Below are 20,978 nucleotides of genomic sequence, written 5' to 3' on the forward strand. Positions count from 1 at the left end.
AATCCGTTTGCGTGATCAAGGTATGTAAAAAGAGGAAGAAGAGGACGATTTCTCAAAATTATGAGAAAAAAAAAAGTATCGAAAATATCGATGGATTTACAATTCCAATTGTATCTCTCTATGAATAACGATATCCAAGATTAATCTACATCTCGTGGTATCTCTTCAAAAATATCCAACACCTAAAATACCTCCGAAAGAGAAGAAACTTAATATCCAATCAAACGTTGACCCGGAGGAAACTGCTCTTCCCTCGCGAGCTTCACTTAAAATCAACCACCTCCGGAGTCTCCGATGCTCTTGGAAGAAGGTGTACTCGTCGTGTACGTACACCCACACCGCGGCCTGGTGGGGAACGACGGGGGGTCGCGTGATTTGTGGCCGGGCCGAGAAGTCACACAGCGGCTGATATATTTTACGGGCGTCCCTCTCCCCCCGCTTCTTCGCCTCTCTCTCTCTCTCTTCTCGCATCCACGGCGCATCACCGTGGGGCACTGTTCGTGGCCCGCGAGGGGCCAGCAGCCGACATTGTGCCACATACACGACCGGTCAGCCGCCTTTACACGCGGCTACATCGTATTTACATGAGAAAGGAGTCGATCCTCTCCTCCTCCTCCTCCTTTTCCACCCCGTTTCATCCCAGGATCCAACGTCTCATCCCGCGACCCCGTTACGATCCCTCACAAGGCGCCCCTCGATGCTCCCTCCAGTGTAAACACGGTTCATCATTATCGCCGGGGAGCCTATATTTCAAAGGGCACGGCGCTCGCCTCTTTACGCTTGTCCCCCGTCACTTTGGACACGATCCTCCTCCTCCTCTTTTTTCGTATTGCTATTTATAAGAGGTTATTATTCGGGAATAATCTTGGACTGGAGTCGCGAATAATTTCTACGTTAGATTTTTCCCTTCAGAGGAATCTTGGGGATCGTGGGGCATCATCGTAACTATAATCGTTCCATTAGAAGAAAATCTAGATACACCTTGCATTTCTGTAGCTAATCTCGTTATATAAATTATTCCATATACATACTTGCCACCAAATTCGACACCCTCCGACAAATCGAATACACAATAACGCCAAGATACTTTAACGAACTTTATCGAAGAGAAGGAGAAAGTCGCGCCCCTTATCATCCCCGCCGATCGTAACTCAAATTACCGATGAATCAAGGATTATATTGCAGGAAATCTCTCTCGAGCGGGTTAAAAAGCTGACGGGGGCGTTATCGGGGGCGAGTAATCGCGTGGCGAAGAGTGTGGGGATGGCGAGAGAAAGAAAGAAAGAAAGGAAAAAGAAATACAATCAAAGGCGTGCATCGGAGTAATCCAACGCGGGACGGTTGCGGCGGGACGGGCTGGCTTCACGCTCGTCGATTATCGTTATCGCTGGCCCGATGCGTGCTCCCTCGGCGGGGCTCGAGGGTTATAAAAGAATTTAGACGCGGTCGGGTATTATCGGGATATCCACGGCGAGATAGCGGGGGGAACGGTGTTGGAAAGACAGGTTGGTCGCCGCGGGGGTCTACCGCGAGGAACGCATGCACCGACGAGCGGAAGAATAAGAAAGGAGGAGGTGGAGGTGGAGGTGGAGGAAGAAGAAGAAGAAGAAGAAGAAGAAGAAGAAGAAGAAGAAGCGGAGGACGGAGAAGGAGGACGAGTGGAGGTGGGGGAAGAAGAAGAAGAAGAAGAAGAAGAAGAATAAGACAAGGCGGTCGCCTTCTCGAACCTATATACCTATATGAACACCACTCTCACACACCCACACGCTCGAATCCGTGTCTACACGTGTGTACACCGCGCAGTATGTATGCACTTGCGTTTTTGCCTCGCCGCTTTTTAATGCTTTTATGCCCACCGCGGACGAGCTATCGGGGATCTCGCGTCGTAAGTCTGGAACTTTATGTTTACGCCGGCTAACCTTCCTCCTTTACCGTCCTCCACCTTAACTTACGATTCCCTCGCATGCCCGCTCGCCTTCGCCTTGCTTGAGACGTCTCGCGTCGTCGTCGTCGTCGTCGTCGTCCTCCTCCTCCTTCTTCTCCTTCTCTTCCTCCGTCGTTCCCCGTAAGTGTTACACGTTTTGTTTCTTCTTCTTCCCTGCTACGTTAACTTACTCTCCAAATTTCTTCCCTCGCGATATAAATTTCTCCAATCATTGTCTTCATTGGGTAATTTCCTCGAACCTATTTGCAAGGAACGATTGATTTCTCTGGAAATTGAACTTCGAGAATGCATCCATGCGAGTAAATTCTTTTTTTCTTTTTGAGAAATCGTTATCGTAAAGAACAGCATGATCCATCGCGTGCTTCGTGGCCGGACCGTTGGCCGAGACAAAGAGCTCGATAACTAACTGGCGCACCGAAAAATCATTAAACCTTCGACCGGCCTCCGTTACTCGGCGCGAGAGAGATACGAAAGAGTATTAATAATAAAGCTTCATTACACCGCGGGAGACGTCTGGTAAGCCTACGCGCACAGAGTAGGATGGCCAGTTAAAGCTTGGCTCGTACTCTCGCGCCTCCGCACCGATGTTAAACCCCCGAGATATCGATATCGAGGACAGGGAGCCGAGGAAGGCGAGAAAGGAGGGAGAGGGATGGCCGAGTCTGAAGGAAGAGGAGGGGGAAGCTTATAGACACCCTCACGGAACCACTATGTAATTGATCTATTGTGCGATGCATTAGCCCTACGGGTACCAGATAGGTTATCCTCTGGCCCCGATGCTAGAGGTTCCCAATGATGGTCGTGAAGGAATGGAAGGATCTTGATGGAGCGTGCTGGAAAAGGGATCCCCGAGTGGGAAACGGATTCGGCTTATTAATTGTTTTCGTCATTCAGGCTAATGTTTTCTCTGCTTGGAGCATGGAACGACTCGTTGACAACGGGTTCCTTTTCTATCTTGTGCGGGAAAATGTGAGAAATGTTGAATTTTTTATTTAGCTTGGAGAAGCAAAAAGTGTAATGGAAGAGTCGTTCGTTTTGCTGGATCGATAACGAGAGATTCTATTCTGTATATCATCGCATTTAAACGCGTTTATTTCTTCTACTTAATATCGGAGAAGAAGGAATCATCGATCGTCGTTCTCATATATTTAAAATTCGATGATAGAATTTTGGGCGAAATATCGGGTTTAGAAGTTTGAACGGGACAGAACGATCGACAGAGCAATCAGTGTTGAACCGCAATTTGCGGTTTCCCAGTTTCTTGCTCCACTCGGCCGACTCGCGAACTCGTCGCATCCGGCAACTTGGTTTCTTTCGAATCGAAAGGAAACCACCGCCGCTCATTATTCCCCTGTTTAAGGCGAGACGATGGCGCAGTTAGGCTTGTCGACACGTCACCTCGCATGACTCAAAGTAACCTCGTAAGCTCTTCTCATCGGGGGGGTTAGACAAGCGACCGACCGTTTGTGCGGTCTACCGCATACGGCGAGGCCATTGACATATTTTGACTTTGTCACCCTCCCCGCAACAACTCGTTTCGCCCTTCTTCCGCGTTCTGTTTTTGCGGTTCTTTTCCGGCAACGGGTTTAATACAATCCCGGAACAGGATTTCGCGTGTAACGCGCGTTGCGAGTTTCGAAGAGGAAGGAAATCGAATCGCTCGGCGGCCAACAGATGCTCGTAATTGGAACAGGATGTCGCAAATTACGCCGTCTTAGAACGAGCTCGCGATATCAAGGCGACGCTGCGCTGGCCAATCGGCCGTACGAAATCGCCGGAAGCTTTCTCTCTCTCTCTTTTGTTTTCGCCCACCGTTGCTCCAATTTAAACTTCGATCCGATGCGCGCCGGTGCCCGTATCCGTTGCGAAATTTTCCCTTTTCTCGAATAATCGAACTTTCGTCCTACGAGTTAAATTTGTTCACCGCGTCAAAACTGTCTATAATAAATTAAAATAGAAGTAAACAGTTTCGATTTCGCGAAAAATAGGAAATTTCCTTCGCTCCTCGCAACGGTTATCACGCAAATTTACAATTTCTGCATCAACGAATCCATCGTAAGATATAAATTCACTCGAACAAACGGTCGATTTTCGATCGTCAATCTCGACGCATCGGGTCCATCCGCGAGCGGAAGTCGATCCTCGAACGACAGAAGTCCGCATAGCTGAGGCGAGTGCGTGGCCGGCCGAGAAAATCTATTATCTCGAGTTGATTATGATTGCATGACTGTGAAATTGGTGGTGGCGAGCGCGGGGGCGTAGGAAGCGGCCGAGGGACGGAAGAGGTGGAAGCGGGCGTTGCATGACTCCGAGTTTCTCGACAACAATCGTAACTAGCTTTCGGTAGCGGGCGTTTCGGGGTGGAAGCACGCGGCGTCTTCCCACGTCACCGTGACGGACAGACAGGGCTGACGGGAGTGACAGGCAACGGGTCCGGTAGCTTGTATTTTATTCAATGGCCCCAACGACCGAACAATTACCGGCCACGCATCGCACAGGATGCGCGCAGATTTCGCCTGCGGGATACAGTGCCCCGATTGTGTGCACGACCGGTAATTATCGTAGAACGATTGCGATTCGAGGAGACACGAATCCACCGGTGCGCGACACGCTCGCTCGGTTAATCTTCGCTTCGGATTGCCACTGTACTCCCGTCGAGTTTAACTCTTTTGTCCGCTCCGTGAGAATCCATAAACTGATGAAATCGAATGAATGGGGAGTAAGGAGATGTTTGTCTGGTCAGGTTTTTGGTTCGATCGTCGAGATTGGATTAGAAAGGAAATAGAAATGGAACGTTGCTTGTCCGAACGTCTATCCGAATAATAATCAATCGATCAAACGTAAGATGAGTTACGCGTACATACATATAACGTATAATTTATCTGGTTTAATTGAATTAATTTTTCGTATCGCAATTTCCTTCGTTATCTTTACATTTACGTTTTACTTGTTTGGAGTTTGGAGTCGGCCGGTTTCGGATCGTACTTCAAGTACAAGCCGGCTGACATAATCTCGCTCTCCCTTGAAAAATTGAAATAAAAATTTTCATACGTTACCCCGGGCCACCATTTCTCCAGGAGCAACGAGAAAGAAATCACGTCCCTATTTCCTTAATTACGGTTCAGGGGGGACGCGGTTCCCTCCCCCGCGATTCCCTCCTTTTCAGCCCTTATCCGCGGCCATTATGGTCTCTCGTGGTAACGAGGAAATAAAGAGCGCGAGAGCAGAGATGAGAAGAGGGGGAGGGCAGGAAAGAATGGAGAGGAGGACAGGACACACGAGGACGTAGGGGTATTGGAACCGGTGGAGGAATAATTGGACCGCTAAAACGAAACTCCTTGTTGAAAACTCGGCTCGTTCTCTCGCGTCGGCTCACTCTCCGCTCGGTTTCCCGATGGATTAACGTGTCGTCCGCCCTTTGTTCCCGAAATTAGGATGCGGAAGTGGATTTCCAGTTAGCCGTGACTTTTAGTGGCGTCGTCATCGCTGTCTTTTTCCTCGTCGCTTCGGGGACAATGGCCGCTTTCCGCTCCTTCCTCGGCGACGGCAACGCGCCGCCGATGAAATTTCCATGAAGAGCACCGCGACGACGTTACACCCCTCCATCTCCTCCTCCTCCTCCTTCTCCTCGTTTTAATAAAACCGTGCCACGAAAATTCGCCGAATTCTCTTCGGCGATGGACAGGAGATCGCGCGCTCTCTCTGCTCGAGAACGCCACGCTCCATCGCGTCCTCCTCCTCCTCCTCCTCTTCCTCCTCTTCGTCTTTTTTCGCCATGTGCCCCCGCTCGTCGCGCATCGCATTCTTCTATTTCACCGTCGAGAAAACCAATTTCCTGGTACCTAAATTACGCGCGCTTCCGCGCCCACCGCCCACCACCGCCCGGATGGAAAGAGAGAGAGAGAGAGAGAGGAAAAAAAGCTCGCCGTAATATCGCAAGTTTCCTCTTCCCGTCTCCCTCCCTCGTCTAGCGCGTGGGCTTCACGTTGAAGCGCCGCAGGGACGACGTGCACGGCTGGTGAAGAGAAGAGGAGAGGCGCGAGAACAGGGTTGGCTCGAGCAAAAACCTTAATTTGAAAACGTCACAGTTTAATTTAAAATTACGTAAGTAGGGGGAGGATTGCGCACCCTCTCTCCCACCGCTCCCCCGCCTCCTTCCACTCGCCCGCTCGTCCCCTCTTTCCTCGCTCCTGTCCCTTTTTCCCTTCCGTTCCTCCTCTGCCGACCAGGCTACCTGCTTCCACCCGCTTCTTGCCTCCCTCGCGAGATTCCTCCCTCCTCCCCTGCTGTTCCCTCGCCGCGCGGCATTCTTGCGATCGTGGTAATAATAGACGCGAGGTTTCCGCTCGCGATTCCGCCTCCTCTCTCTCTTCCTCTCTCTTTCTTTCTCTCTCTCTCCCTTGTATCTTTCGTCCGCCAACGGCTGCGATTATTCAGGGAACGCAAATTCTGACGGAAGATCATTGGTCTGACATTGGGAGGGATGTATCGTTCGAAATCGTGGCTAAACGGAAAATTCTTCCTTTATGTTTCTGCTAACGTTCAACTCCGTAAACAATATATACATCGACATGATCTATCGTGTAATTTTTCCATTTGCAGAGGATCGATTAATTAATTAGCGAAACGAAACTCGGAATTGGGAAATTTAAGAATGGTTTAAGAGAAATATTGTAAACGCAAGAGTTAGCGTATTAAACAATTTTCGATTATCTTTATTTCCTGTAACGGTAAGCAATTTCGCAGTGGTTAATTGATCGTCTCGCTGCTGATAAGCGCTCATCGAAGAATTCCGCGAGAATGGCACGCGCTACTCGTCCAATATCTAATTATTTACGAAATCCTCTCTTTCTCTCTCTCTCGTCTAATCCCTCTCTCGCCTATCCACCATATTTTCTATTTATCTCGGGGAACATATGCAGAACCTCCAGGTGGCAGGTGAAAGGTCCCACCTTTGTTTCCACCTATGATGATTCCATCGACGGAATTCAAATGGATGGATCGAGAGGCGAGGCGAGGCGAGGCGCGTCTCGCAGCTGCCTCGCTCAAGCTTCCCTTTTTCGTAGGCAAACCAGCCCTCTCCAAGTGGAAATATTTAATGCTTCGTGGAAAAGGGTTCGCCTCTATTTTACGTTGCGCTCGAGGATTATCGGACGGCGACAGGTACGTACGCCGGGGATAACAGGGGCGGTCAGAGTTATAACGCGCGCCCCGATTATTTAGTGCGAGTATCGAACGTTGTAAATTCGTACTGGCAGCGTAGGTGAATCTATGAATCGCAGGAAATGGCCGTCCGTTCGGGTTTCGCGATATGTGATCGGCCGCGGCGAGTTTTTGCCGGACGGGGATGGAGTTGCTTCAGGTGTTGCTTTCAGGTAAGGGTGACGGGGATGAATTATGGAGGATGAGGATGTGAAAGGTGTTGCGTTTCATGTGTATCGGAGAAGGATTAAACGGTCGCAAATGTGAAAATTTTATATTTATAAGTGGAGAATAATTTCTGATTTTATTTTTTTTTTTTAAGTTATTGTATATATATTTTAAAATAATGGAGAGAGAAATTAATTATAAATATTGGTAGGAAGTAATAGAAGTTATAACAAAATTGTGATCATCACTTTTTAACGGTAAAGTTTAATGATAAATTGAATAGAGTTAATAATTCAATCATTTTAATAATTATTTAAGGTAAATTCTTAATTAGTTACTTTTTAACGCTCAACTCTAACTTATTAAGAAGCTTTTTAATACACGATTTGAGCTACGTTTCATTTACAAATATATTTTAATTGAAAGTTAAGTAAATTGGGCTCATTCGTGAGAAATACCCACAATAACTGTACTTTCGGAATTCTTTCGGCGCGTTTCGTGGAAAATAAATACTTTGTCCCGACCAGATGGAATGTCGAAGATCGCGATAGGCCTAGTGTACCTACCGCGCCGTGGAATCTGATACGAGAATCCGATGGAAGACATCTCGCGAATTTGCCGAAGAGTACGACTCTCTCTCGAATCTTTCCTTCCTTTTTTTTTTTTTTTTTTCTTTTTTCCTGTACTCGAGACCAGTGCCACCATCAACATCCTTTTTATTCCAACTTCGTTCATTTCGCGTCGCTCGTCCAGCCACTCGTAAAACTTCTCGAGCCTCCATCAAGAGTTTCGTGCGTGGTTCGACGAGAATACCGTGTCCTTGACCTCTCTCTGATGTCGCGGAAAGAATGATTCCTTTGATTTCGTTATTAGAATTTGAATTGTTTCCTAATCCAAGAAGAAATTCTTTCGTTTTTGTTTTCTTTTTTCCCTTTTTAAAGTAAATTTCCAAGAAGAAGAAATTTTTCTCAAATTTTATTCTCCCCTTAAGTTTCTTTCTTCCTTGCTATCAATGAATGTTTGCAAAGAACGAAGCGAAACGAGCGAAGGAGAAACCTTTTTATCCCTTTTCTTTCTTTCTCTCCATTTTTTCTTTTTTCCTTTTTGTTTTTTGTTTTCTTCCTCGACTATTCCTTCCTTATGTCGCCTTTCCACGAATGTCTCGCGAAAGAGATTCACATCTTACCACGGTGTTACACCGAGGCGGTGGAACACAATTATACGGGTTAGTCCGGGTATCCTGGAAGGATCGTTCACACCCTTTGCTTCGTTTGCTTGGGTTCGGGTTACTTCTTTTACCGACCAACTTCTTCTTTCCTTACTTCCTTTTTTTTTTTTTCTTTCCAAGGAAGAACCTGGTGAGAAAGTGTCCCTCGGTTGTCGTAAAAAGCAATCCAGATCTCATCTCGGTACCTCCGATACATTCGCGTCCCTTTCGCATTCGCGAAGAAAATAACGAAGAGAATATATATATATTCGCGTTTTATTTCATTATAGATATATTTTTTGTTCAATATTTATTTCGTTAATCCATATTATTCTCTCTCTTCTGTTACAGGTGAGTAAAACAGGATGGATTTTCGTATTTTCATCGCTTTCGTCTATCGGTAAGATGAATTTAATTTTGATCCCGTTTCAGAAATTGTGAAATTTCGTAGAATTTCCCGGGTAATAATAATTCTTCCAAGTTACATACACACGCTTCGGTTTTCCCGTGGTCTCGTTTTTCCGTAACGCGCGCGATAGTCGGCACGATGACTGTTACTGTTTATTCGTTGCATTAATAGGGCGGCGAAGGAAGTAGGGGTTGCACATGTTATACGATGTTTCCGTACGTAGTGAGAATAAACATGTCCGTGCCAAATAATGTGTCAGAGAGGCAGGGGGTTTTCCGTCGGAAGCCATATTTTCTTTCCGTGACGTTCGCCAGGGTGATTTCGCTCCCGCTCTTGCTTTCCTTTCTTAAAACTACAGAATTATTATCGCCCGCCGCTTATTTTTCTTTCTATCACTCCCAACACTCCCGTGGCAAAACTCAAATTATACGATTAACCTTTCTTTAAATTTTATTTAATATTTTATTTGCAAACATTCGCTAAAAATCTATTCAAAATTACGTATAATTCTACTTCGACCTTTATCGTTGCAACATCGTACAACGCGATTCCCGATTCACCAGATCCGTTTCGAATCTACCTTACCTTCACAGCGGACGGACGCTTCGTCCGTCGCGATGGAAGCGTAATATTCCGCGCGGATTGGCGGCAACTCGCGGCCACTGCCGGTTCCCTGCCGAATCGTACAATGATCGTTTAATCGGGCATGCATGCGGGAACCGAACAATCGAGGATACCGGCAACAACGACTCGGCGCCGATTCGCAGACCGGCGTCCGCTCCCGCCTTCCGCGCAAACGAGCACCGAGCGGAACGGGGCGGCGGGCATTGGACCGGGCCGTGTGGCCGCTGCACACGCCCCGCGTGTTCCGCAATACGCGACCCGTTCCCGGCTATCGGCAGGAAACGCGAGATCGGCAAATCGCCGGCTGAAAACTGTACACCGAGGACAAAGGGGGTGATCGCGACGATTGATCGAGTGTCACTGCCCTATATTCCGCCAATGGATTCTCGACTCTTTTCTTTTTTTCTTTGAAATTGGAATTATTGGAAATTAATAATTGCTTGATTCTCATGGGAAGTATCAGGTGGAAGGAAGGAGTTTAGATTTGAATCAGGGATCAGGGGAGAAAAGAATTTGGAAGAGTTTTTCGTTTAAATTTTGACGACGAGATGAAAAATTTCTCAAGGATTTAATTTTCCACGATTCTATTTTTCTCCTTTCCTTGCCATACTTTTAAACTCGATAATTCAAACACGGAAGAATAGAAGCGAACTTTCATTCGCACACTTTTCATCCCGTATGTAAATACCATTGGTATATTTATCGCCGCGTGTAACCGGTGGCCGGTTGAATTGTACGAAGTGGAGCAGATGGGACGATAAATGCCATCGAGAGTAACGGATTAACGAAATCACCATATCGCGGAAGACCAAGTTCCTGGGAAGCGGCGCCATATTTCTTCGACGTTCCGCGAGAGGCCGGGACACTGGCAGCATAAGGTCGCGGGCACCGTATCCGCGTTTCCGCCGATGTGTTCGAGCGGCGGCAGAACAACGAAGGGCAACGACGATGATTCAGAGATATTTATGGGGTGCAGAGTGTTGCCGCGCGAGCAAGAAGAAGGCGTATCGCGTACGGCTCGAGCAGAATTACACCATGTCGGCGATGATATAACGCGCGCTTCGCCTCCCTCTCTCTCTCTCTCTTCTCCATCGCTAGAGACCTAGTAAACTCGTGCGACGAGAATTCTCCGGATTTAAACTTGCTTAATATGCTTCCATCATTTCTTATTCCTCGAGCTTTAATTCTAACTCCCTTATTTAATTTCTCGAGATCATCTGCACGCGTGTCAATAATTTAATTAATGATTTAAAAAAGGTACTCGAGTCGTTCAAATTTTCCGCGCATTGTAATTATTGGGGTTGGTTAATTTTTCCAAGTTTTCGTCTGTTAGACGGAGGGAGTTGAGATGAACGGTTGAGATTAAATTTCGTCACGGATGGATGATGCATGCCCGTCACGAGAAAATTCTTCTTCTCGTGCGACGTGCGCAGAGATACGTGCAACTAGGTAAAGTTCACCTGTTCGCCAGATGGTCGAATAAATCTCGAAAGGCGGGTCAACGTCCTCTCCTGCGCTCGTCATACGGCTCCCCGGAATGTTCTCCACCATTGGAGGAACTCCAATAACTTTGGGGCCGAATTCCTGTCGGCCGACCCACCGCCCCCGGAACGAGGCTTCTGTCGGTAGATTTGATCTAGGAAATTCGGAACAGGGCTGAAATGTGCTGAACCGTTGGATTAAATTAATCCTCCTGGTCGGCTGTGATCGACACGCTCCATGTTTCGAGCATTCTTCGCTCTGCGTGGCAACAATACCCAACTAAATAAATAACCGTATATATATAGAGCCACGGATAATGCCCATGATCGAGAGAGAAATGCGAATATTAATTAGAGCGTTTGATTTCGCGTGAAATTTGCGACGTTGAAGTTTTTGAAAAAGTTTCTTTCTTCCGAAAGAAGAAGGCGCGGAAGGAAAATCTCGTTTCCCTTGAAATAAAATATATTGAAAGAGAGAAATGAAGTTACGGGATGAATTCTCGCAAGTGTTTCGAAATTTTTCCAAATATACTCTTAACAAAATTTCCAAGACCTCCGTTGGGAACTTGCGCCCCGAAACTTTATTTCTCTCTTTCGAGAATACTTTATTTCCAACAATTTGTTATCCAAGAATAAATAGATAAGATAGATTCTCACGCGAGTGTTTCAAAAGTGTTTATCTTTCTACCCGACTGTACTATATATTATTTCGAAAATACTTTAACTCGAAGGAAATAAATTTCTCTTCCCTTCTCTTTCCATCTGCTCGCGAAAACCCACGTTTTACCAATTATGAATAAAAATGTTATTATCGTTCGGGCCTGGAGGGAAGAATTAATCGTTAACCGAGGGAATTGTTAGAAATTGAAAATTAATCCGACTTAGTCGCGATCTGTTCACGGAGGGGGATCCTTTAACACGGTGAATCGGATCGGGATCGGGCATAAGAAACACGCTCGATCGAAATCAGCCGAATCACGCTGACGCCGCTGTTTATTCCCGGACAGTTCTTCCAGGCGAACGATCTATCACCCTCGTGTACACGGTGTTGCACGGTGTGATCGCAGGTGCAGTTTATGAAACGTGATTTATCTTTACCGCGTCGATCTTATTTACGCGATCCGCGAGCGCAAACAACCACGCGCCCCTCCCTCCGCCCCGACCGACCATCAAAACGGCCGCGCAACACGCGGGGATTTATGTCGGAGCACGTGGCTCTTCCGGTTCTGCTTTTATTTGCCGGACAAGTGTTGGGATCGGGATACTTGTACACCACTGGCTACGCGTCTTGATTTTTCGCTCTTATAAAATTTCAATTTTTTTTATATTAAATCTATATAACGTGTTGCTGCTATAACTCGATCTGGTGTAGTTGGAAAAGTTATTTAATCAAAAATGTGGTAAATACTGTAAGAGAGTTTGTCGAGAAAATTTTTTATTTTAAGACAGTTATACTATTCATTCGAAGTGTAAGAAAAAAAATTTGATTGTATTGTATGGACTGACAAGTTAATAATCATTGCGCGACAATTATCGTATATCTTTTCTTTGAAATATCGATATTTTATTTCTATTCGCCAAGATGTGTTCTGAAAATTTGGAAAATTTTTTATTTCTTTTCGTTTATTTCTCCACGAGAAATCATTCCGCACGAATTGGAAAGATCCGTATTTTTGGAATCCAACATTTCTGGCACGAAATCGCGGCGCGAAAAAATTGACGAAAAACCGTAGCGACAAACGAATCCTCTAGAGGGAGAGAAAAAGAGAAAGAGAAAGAGAGAGGGAGAGAGATCGGTGGCCACGGAACAAGACGTAGTTTTTTGAGGCGGACCATTCACGGAATATCCACCGACTGGCATCCCCCGTCGCCAGCGATTTGTCAAAACCGGCGTGGCGCCTGTCATTCGTCTCTTTACTGCGCGATCGTTAACGTGAAGGAGGAGAGAGGAAAAAGGAGAAGAGGAGGAAAAAGAAGACGAAGAAGAAAAAAAGAGAGACAAAAATGGAGATCGAGAGATTCGCCCAAAAGAAAGACAAAGAAACGAAGAGGATCCACGATATTATCTCCTCCATACCGCGGCGCAAGTTCCCCCCGTGGCACGGCCCGGGCCCCCTGCCGAGCGCTGCGTGTGTTAATTTGAATCGAGAGAGATTACGCGGGGACTACCCGCGGCGAGCAGCCATTTTGTATCAAAATGTCGATAAAGGAAGCCAGTGGTCGACCCTTGCACCGATCTAAAATCCGTCTCCTAATCGTCGATCCCTGCGCTTCGACTTTTCCTCGCTGATCGCCCCGAGAATTTCTCTTCTCTGATTTATCCCAAGCTGATTCGAGGTTGGGCTAGTGACTCGACTTTTCCTTCACCGCTCCAAGAATTTACGATACGTGCACGTGAAATTGAACGTTAATCTTGTTAAAATTATCTGTATATGTGATGAGGAGTTAAATAGTGTTAAATATTTCATATTGGTGATCCCTAAATGTAGTATAAGCGAAGTCTACGAAAGAGAAGATACAATTTACAATCAATTTCAATTATATTTTTTTTTCAACAACGAGTCGCGTTTAAAAATTCGCTACTGCATACGAATATTGCAAATTCACGAATTCGCGTCGCCACTGTAACGTACGCTCGCCATAAGTCGGCGAGAATAAAGTGGACTCGGTCTGCAGTTTCGTTTTTCGAAAACAGGGTTGGGCGGAAGAGATTTTCCCTTACAATGGAATAGAGAACTGTTTTACATCCAACCGAAAGATAACGATTCCCTGATATCTGTTTAATTATCTAAATTGTATTGTCCCTTATTCAAGGCTGGAAAGCACGCGATCTTTATTTCAACCGATAGAAACGACACGTCATTCCGTCGTTTTCATTACATTTTTCTAATTTCCCTCTCTCCTTACTAACTCCTTACTAACTCATCCTATCCTAACTGATAATCAAAAACTTGTCGGAGAACGACGAAAATTTCCATCCAATGTTCCATTTCCTCTTGACTTTCTTCACATTTCTCGTGTTATTTATCGCGACCACGTAGACGCACGTAGAACTCTCTCCATTTTTCCCCGTCCTTACCTCGTAGCCCGAGAAAATCGGATCTGTTGGAACCCTTCCTGCGCGGAGGGGGTATCGAGACAGAGAGATTCCACCTCCACCTCCGGTTATATAGGATTTGTAATAAGAATGTCGACGTATAAAACTGTCAATAAGCGCGCTGACCCCAAACGTAATTTCGAAGCGTAGTCTCTCTCTCTTTGCAAGAGGGGGAGGGGCGGTAGCTGGCCACGCGGTGGTCGAGACGAGAAGAAGAAGAAAGGAGGAAGAAAAGCGAGAGAGAAACAAGTATCGGAAGTAAGAGTGAGGAGGAGAATATCGAAAGAAGAAGGGATAGGAGAGCAAAAATAAAAAGCGCCAGAGCGAAAGGATGGAACGAATCGAACGAATGGAGAGGAATACAGGCAGAGTGTGAGGAAAAGTTAGAGGGGAAGGGAGGGTGGAAGAAGGAGAAGAATCTGAGAGTAAGAGAGCGGAGTGACGCGCGAGAGAGCGCCTCTGCCGGGGTTATATGGAAATGTTGGTCAAATATATCATTCCGGCTTGACAGTGCAATTCTCTTATCTGCCTCGCGCCGCCTGCCGCTCTACCCCAAACCATCCAGGGGCGGATGGAGCCGCTGGTGGAGGCGAAGCCGTGCGCGCTACCGGGAATGGGGATGGATGCTGGATCGGGGGCTGAAGCGGCCGATAGAGGATCTGCAAACACGCTGCCATCCTCTCTCGCTCCCTTCCTTTCTCATTCCGTCCGTCTCATTCCGCTCCCGATTCACCACCGCTCTTACCCTTCTTCTCCCGGCATCCCAACCTCTCTCCATTCTCCTTTCTCTTCTCTCTCTCTCTTCGTCCATGTTTATCTTCTCTTTCCGTGTATAAAGGAGAACGATTCAACGAGATGACGGAGTGCGTGGTAGGTGCGAGTAGGAAAGTATGATGGAATAGGAGTAAACAATGGAAACACAAATTGGAAGACGAAAAGGGGTGGTTCTAGAGGATGTTGCTGGTTTTATCTGGCTTGATTTTTGGAGAATGAAGTTACTTTGTTCTCTACACGCGCCATTGTGCAATGCGAAATTAGGAGAAATTCGCGTGTTTCTGGCAATTGTATCCTCGTCAAAAAGATCTGTTACGTGTTGATATTCTAAACGATTCATTCTTACGAAAATAACCATTCTCTTAATAATCCTTATATCCATACCTGAAATAATTACCTGAATTAATCATTCGATCTCGATGATCTCGAAGTCCAAATCGAAAAAGAAACGAATAAACGCAACCAGAATAAGTTACTTTGGATTTAAGAATCTTCTTAAGATTGAAAGATATATGAAAAAAGAAAAGAAAAGATTATCGACAAAGCGTTGAGATCAATTTTTTTAATCCAGAAAAATTTCCTTGAGAATTTTCGCCGATCCCTCATGCCGCGTCTCGTCCCATCCTCCTCCATCAGCCCCGATCGAAGCTCCACCCGAAAAGTGGCCACGCGAGACTTATACATAAACATGGCTGCACACGCGCGCGTTTCAAGCTGATGTATTGCCGGCACTACGTCTCCTCGCGAGTAAACACGAAAAATCGGTCGACGACGATAAGGAGAGAGGCCGGGCTGAATTTCACCGCTTGCCTTTTTCGCCATTTCCGAGAGAAGAGGAAAGGAGAGGAGAGGAGAGGAGAGGAGCTGTAGAGCCGGCTAAAAGCCCGGGGCTCGTTTCTCGGGGCTCCGTGGAAATGTATGCACGTGGCCGTGTTTGCCGGGCTGGAACGTGACGTGATCGATCACCAGCTCGTGAAAATTAGGCCCGAAACGTTCGCCGAGTTCTCGGGGATTCGGTATTTCCCCGCCTAGGAAGCGAGCGGTCCGCTCGAGCGGAGATCCCATTGACAAATAGCACGACAGCGGGGAATGCGTCCCGTCGAGACAGTGGATACCACGTTTGCACCACTTTCCCCAAACCTGCAACGCTTGATTTTATCCCAGATGCGTTTCTTCGTAGAGTCTTCGCGTACCCGAACGAATATTGAAAACGAATATTTCAGAATTTTTCTTATTAAGAAAGATTTCGAAAAGTTATTTAGAAATTTGTGGAGAATAATGAAGAGATATATACTTCTCTTCGATTCAAATAGGAAAAAGAAGAGAAAAATATTCGAGCTCTAAGGTGAAGGTAATATGAATTGGTAAATTCGATGAGAAATTCTAAAATAAAGTTTCGCCGAACTATGAACTATCGTTATTATAGGGTTTGATGCGCGATATCGATGATTACATGTAAGGCTTAAAATTCTCGATTACAAGTAGAAAAACGGAAGAAAACAATTAAACAAGCCGGAGGAAAACTCTCCGCCATAAAGGAGCGATAAAAAGGGTGCGGAAGAAACACTCGGCGGGGGATCGAGATAACGCGAAACTTTTTAAGGCTGGCCTGATTTGATTCCGCGCGCTTTCCCTCCGTATCCAAAGTTATAAGAACCAATTTAAAAATCCGGACTCTATCTCCGCCCCTCCGTCCACTTGGCCGCGAAACGGGCCACGCATCCATCCGAAACTTAAATCCCGTAATCTTAGTTAAAAGAGGCAATTATAGAGCGAGCTACAAGCTCAGATACGAATGGACCGATAAGGGAAGAAACTGATCGCCTCTCCCTCCCTCTCTTATCTCGCTTTGCCTCCCTCTTCTCTCTTTCTCTCTCTCTCTTGCCTTCACGGTTGGAAAATAAGGTGTCGCTCTCTCGCTCTCCACGATTCAAAAGCCGTGCCGCCATCCTTCTCTCTCGAAAACTTGAACGACGAAACTTTTCGAGGCGACGAGGTGTTTCGAAGTTGCGACCGCGACACAAAAGTTCCTCTCTCTCTCTTTCTCTTTCTCCCATGTCCTCCGCCCTTTCTCCGCTCACCTTCGGCAATAATAAGCGTTTCTATTCTCGGCCGGGATACCGTTAGCCATCTTAGGTGGCACGCCACTCCGACCTAGCTGCTCCTCTCAACTGGGCTCAGCCGTGAGATGTTTATTTGCGCTATCTATCACGGCCGAGATAACAAGACTGTCGCGGAACTATGCTCGCGAGGTAATTACGCGGGAAATCGAAAGTGACGGGCCGCCACGCCGTATCCCGTGACCATCTCCCGCGAGATTTGTACACGTCGCTTTGCCCGCTTCGATGTGCTCGATTAGCCGATTCTTCCTTTTCCTGCCTCCCCCTCCTCCCTTCCCTTTCCGTTTCGAGTTTCGTCCTCTCTTTTTAGAGATATTCGGGGAGGAATGTAATTTGTCATGTCGGTGCAATACGCGGTTTTTGTTCGCCAATTTTTCCCTCGGCTCCTCTTGTTTCACGGATCACTTATTGCTCGGACGAACCTTCCTTCGAACTTGACGTTAACGTCAAAGTTTGGGGAAATTGTGATGTAAGATGTGAGGGAAGGTAATTATTATTTTTTTGTACTATATGATGCCATGTGCAGTATCTCTCTGAACGATTTGGTAATTATTGAAAATAATCTTTAAAAAAAGAAAGAAATTCTCAGAGAGGGAAGAAAAAAAGGAGGAACGATCGTCAAAGAACGATACCCATCGGGCGGCAAGATTCGGATCGAGGAAAAGAAACCAGTTCCCTCGCATCCACCATTGCCAAGGATCGTGTGTCGTCACCGAGCCGACAGATCGCTGACGCTCACGAAAGGGTTTCGTGACAGCCGCGTTATCGTGATTCGATTCCACGAAATCACGCTTGATCCACGCCACTCTCTATCCTGTTCCTGAGAATCCTTCTCACCTTTCTCCCCCTCTTATCTTACCGCACATCGATTACCTTCCTACCAATTTTCGATTCGAAATAGCTGATCCCTGAAGCTGAACAATTAAAAGGAGTTGCTTTGCGCATGGCAATTGGCGAACAATCGCAGGGCAAACGGAGGCGAAGGAAGGAGAGAGAAGAAATAAGGCGAAATAAGAGGAGAATTTAACGGCAAATCGAAAAGTGGGAAAAGAGAGATGGAAAAGATAGGAGCAACGAACGAAGCGCCGTCCTTTCACGGTCGAAGGTACCCACCGGGCCATTATTTTCTGCAGTATTTTAACGTAAAACCCTCCGGATTCTTGGAGCCATCGTATCGATTCCAGCAGAAGGAATCGACCGGTAACCGAGGGGGGGCCGCATGGGGGTGTGGCACGAGACGTAGGGGAGGCAGCTTCGCACGAAGCTTTTCCTGCGATGCAATCTTTGAAAGGAGAGCCGCGTCATTACGTCGTGGCGGTGGTTCACGGGCCATTGCCCCACCTCCCCTTTCCGTGCTACTCGCCCCCTAACTCCTCCTCCCCCCTCGTGCCTAGGCAAGCTTCTCTTTTTCTTCTTTTCTCGCTGATCGCGAGACCCCTCGTCCATGACTCCACGCCGCCGGGGGGAGGGGGAGAGGGAGAAAGGAGAAAGCCCCGTGCTTACCCCGGTTTTCCCCGATTCCGTCCGGCCCAATGACACATGACTCGATATGCGACAACCCCATGCGTCAACCCCGAAGCCCCGTAACGCCGTTTAAGCTCTTTCTCTCTTTCTCTTTTTCTTTCTCTTTTCCTTCTGCGAAAAAAAATACCCAACAACCGATAATTGGATAAAATAGTTAGAATACGATATACATCGTTTCTTAAGATTCTTAAAAAGTAAAAATAATTGTTTGGCACGTACGAACATTCATCGTCAAGCTCGGATATAATTTCCAGATTTCCAGGAAAAGAAAATTTAATCGAAGCCTCCAAGTTACCGTGCAGTTTCCGCTCCTTCACCCTCCCCGTTCGCTTTATCTCGATAATGAAGCCACAAAGGAGAGCCTTCCATTTACCCGCGAGCCCTTCCTTTCCACTCTCTGTTACGCCTCACGCGCGCACGCTCCTGTGTGCACGCTCCTCCGGTTTCTGGGTGGTGCGTCTCCGCGATGTCCGTGCTAACAAGGTCCACTTGGGTGGCTCGAGCTTACCTGGTCGTTTGCTCGCGGGTAATATTACGAGCGAGACGTTTCTCAAACGAATCGGAGAGATGTTTAGCCTCGGTGGGTGGAACAGGTCAAACAGGCACGCAGCCCTCCTCGAGTCGAGATTGCTTCGAGTCGCACAAAGTTGCGTTGCGCACACCGCGGCAGAGTATTCCCGGCATACATAAAGATATTACTGCTATGGTGTAGAGTGCGCTGGATCATGGTTTCGCAACTTCGTTTCACGCTCCTACCTTTTTCTTTTCTTTTTTTCTTCCTTCTTTTTTTACCTCTTCTTTTTTCTTTCATTCCTTGTTTGCCGCGTATACACAGGAAGGCGTATACTCGAGGCTCGAGTAACGAGCGCATGCAAATCGTTGCCACGACCCTATCAGTTATTTTTTTAATGCCGAGTTGATGCCACCGCCGGATTTATCCGTCTCCGCGGTCGACCACCCTCCCTCCCCTTCTCCTCTCTCTCGTCCGTATCCACGGCCGAACTTTATGGAATATACGTTAACGATTCCTATTGAAAAGGGCCCGCGCCCGATTTATGGAACTCTCGTCCCGCCGACGTCATTGTTGTGTCGCTACGTTTCGATCCTCTCCCTCAGGGAAATGATCTATGGAAATGCGAGTCGAGGTGTCGTCACAGCGAGGATTATTCCGCGTGGTTTATCGACGGGATGGCGGGTACGAGAAGAGCGTCGGATCTCTGTCTTCGAAATAATAAAGATGCGTAAAATGTTGTTGCGGGAAGTTAAATTTAAACGCGCGAATTACTAAAAAATAGAAATGCAGAATTATTAAAATATTAATTCAACGGAAATTTATGTATAATTTATTTATCTTTTTATAAATATAATTGATGGAGTTAATCACAAACCCTACGAATCTCTGTTCGTTATCTCTTCCGTTACGATTTCGCGGTTATTCCAGGCTTACATGGACGGGAATCAAGGTCAGAGTCGTAAAAGCGAACGACATCTCGCTCGAAAGGGGATAAGCCTTGTGCGTGTGTCCGATCGATGCGATCGTCTGCGAAGACGTCGGTTTCGAATCTCTCTCTCTCTCTCCCTTTTTCAACCCACCTCCCCTTCTCTCGACCATAAACGCAGTAGTGGGCCCTGGGTGCAAGCTCCGGGGTTTATTATCAGGCCGGGCTCCCAATTAAGCGGCAGCAGCTGTGAAAATTAATGGAGCACAGCTTTTAAGATGTAATTGGGCACATTCATAACTCAGGGGTGAAAGGAGACTCGGCGGAGAAAAAGCGCGGCCAGTTGCGGGAAGGGAGGGAGAGATAGGGAGGGGGGAGGGATGGCCAATCTACCTTGGCGCAAGAATACACTGTTGTAATTGATACAGCTATATACACGTCGCTTTTTTTTCTTTTCTTTCTTATTCAACCGAGATGCAAGTTTCGACGAAACATTTCTAATCAAGGCGCTACGTTTTTTATTTTTCATTTCAAGAACAGAAGAAAAACTCGATGGGCAGTTATTTGCATTTATCGAAACGAAATTTTCGTCAATTCTCGATTGAACGAATTCTGATTTTGTTATTTTTCAGTCAATTTAATCACACGAAACTGTGCTGTATAAATGAAAAAGAAGAAAAGCGAGAAATGGATTAGATGTATTAAATCCACTTGTCTAAATCTGAACCACGGACGAAAATCTTAAAAATGTTACGATATAACGCATATTTTTATTTTTCTTTTCTACATATTGAAATTTCTGAAAAATAAACTCGATAAACTTTTGCAATCTATTGGTCAAAATTTCCATTGGTCGCGAAATAAATAGAGCGAAATTTCATTTCGATGTGAGAGAACAAGCACCCCAATCAGTAGAAAAGTATAACAGGAAGAAGAGACGAGGAAGATCGGAAAAGAGAGGTGGATTCGGGGGCGGTCGTTGGTTCCG

At 46.4% G+C, this 20,978-nt stretch overlaps 1 protein-coding gene across 7 annotated transcripts in view; it reads left to right on the top strand.

The window, feature by feature from the left end:
- The window catches only part of LOC107994307 (homeobox protein homothorax), a 483,716-nt gene that overhangs the window by 415,269 nt on the left and 47,469 nt on the right, over positions 1-20,978 (top strand). Inside the window, exon 11 of one of the 7 annotated variants that reach the window (XM_062074852.1) lies at positions 8,874-9,263. The exons of the other annotated variants lie outside the window; for them this stretch is intronic. Coding sequence (XP_061930836.1) covers positions 8,874-8,877 — 4 coding nt within the window. The 3' untranslated portion in view covers positions 8,878-9,263. Of the gene's footprint in view, positions 1-8,873; positions 9,264-20,978 lie in introns of those variants that run through there. 7 annotated transcript variants of the gene reach the window in all.

Source organism: Apis cerana, linkage group LG5 (genome assembly GCF_029169275.1).
Source record: "Apis cerana isolate GH-2021 linkage group LG5, AcerK_1.0, whole genome shotgun sequence".
Lineage (NCBI taxonomy): Eukaryota > Metazoa > Arthropoda > Insecta > Hymenoptera > Apidae > Apis > Apis cerana.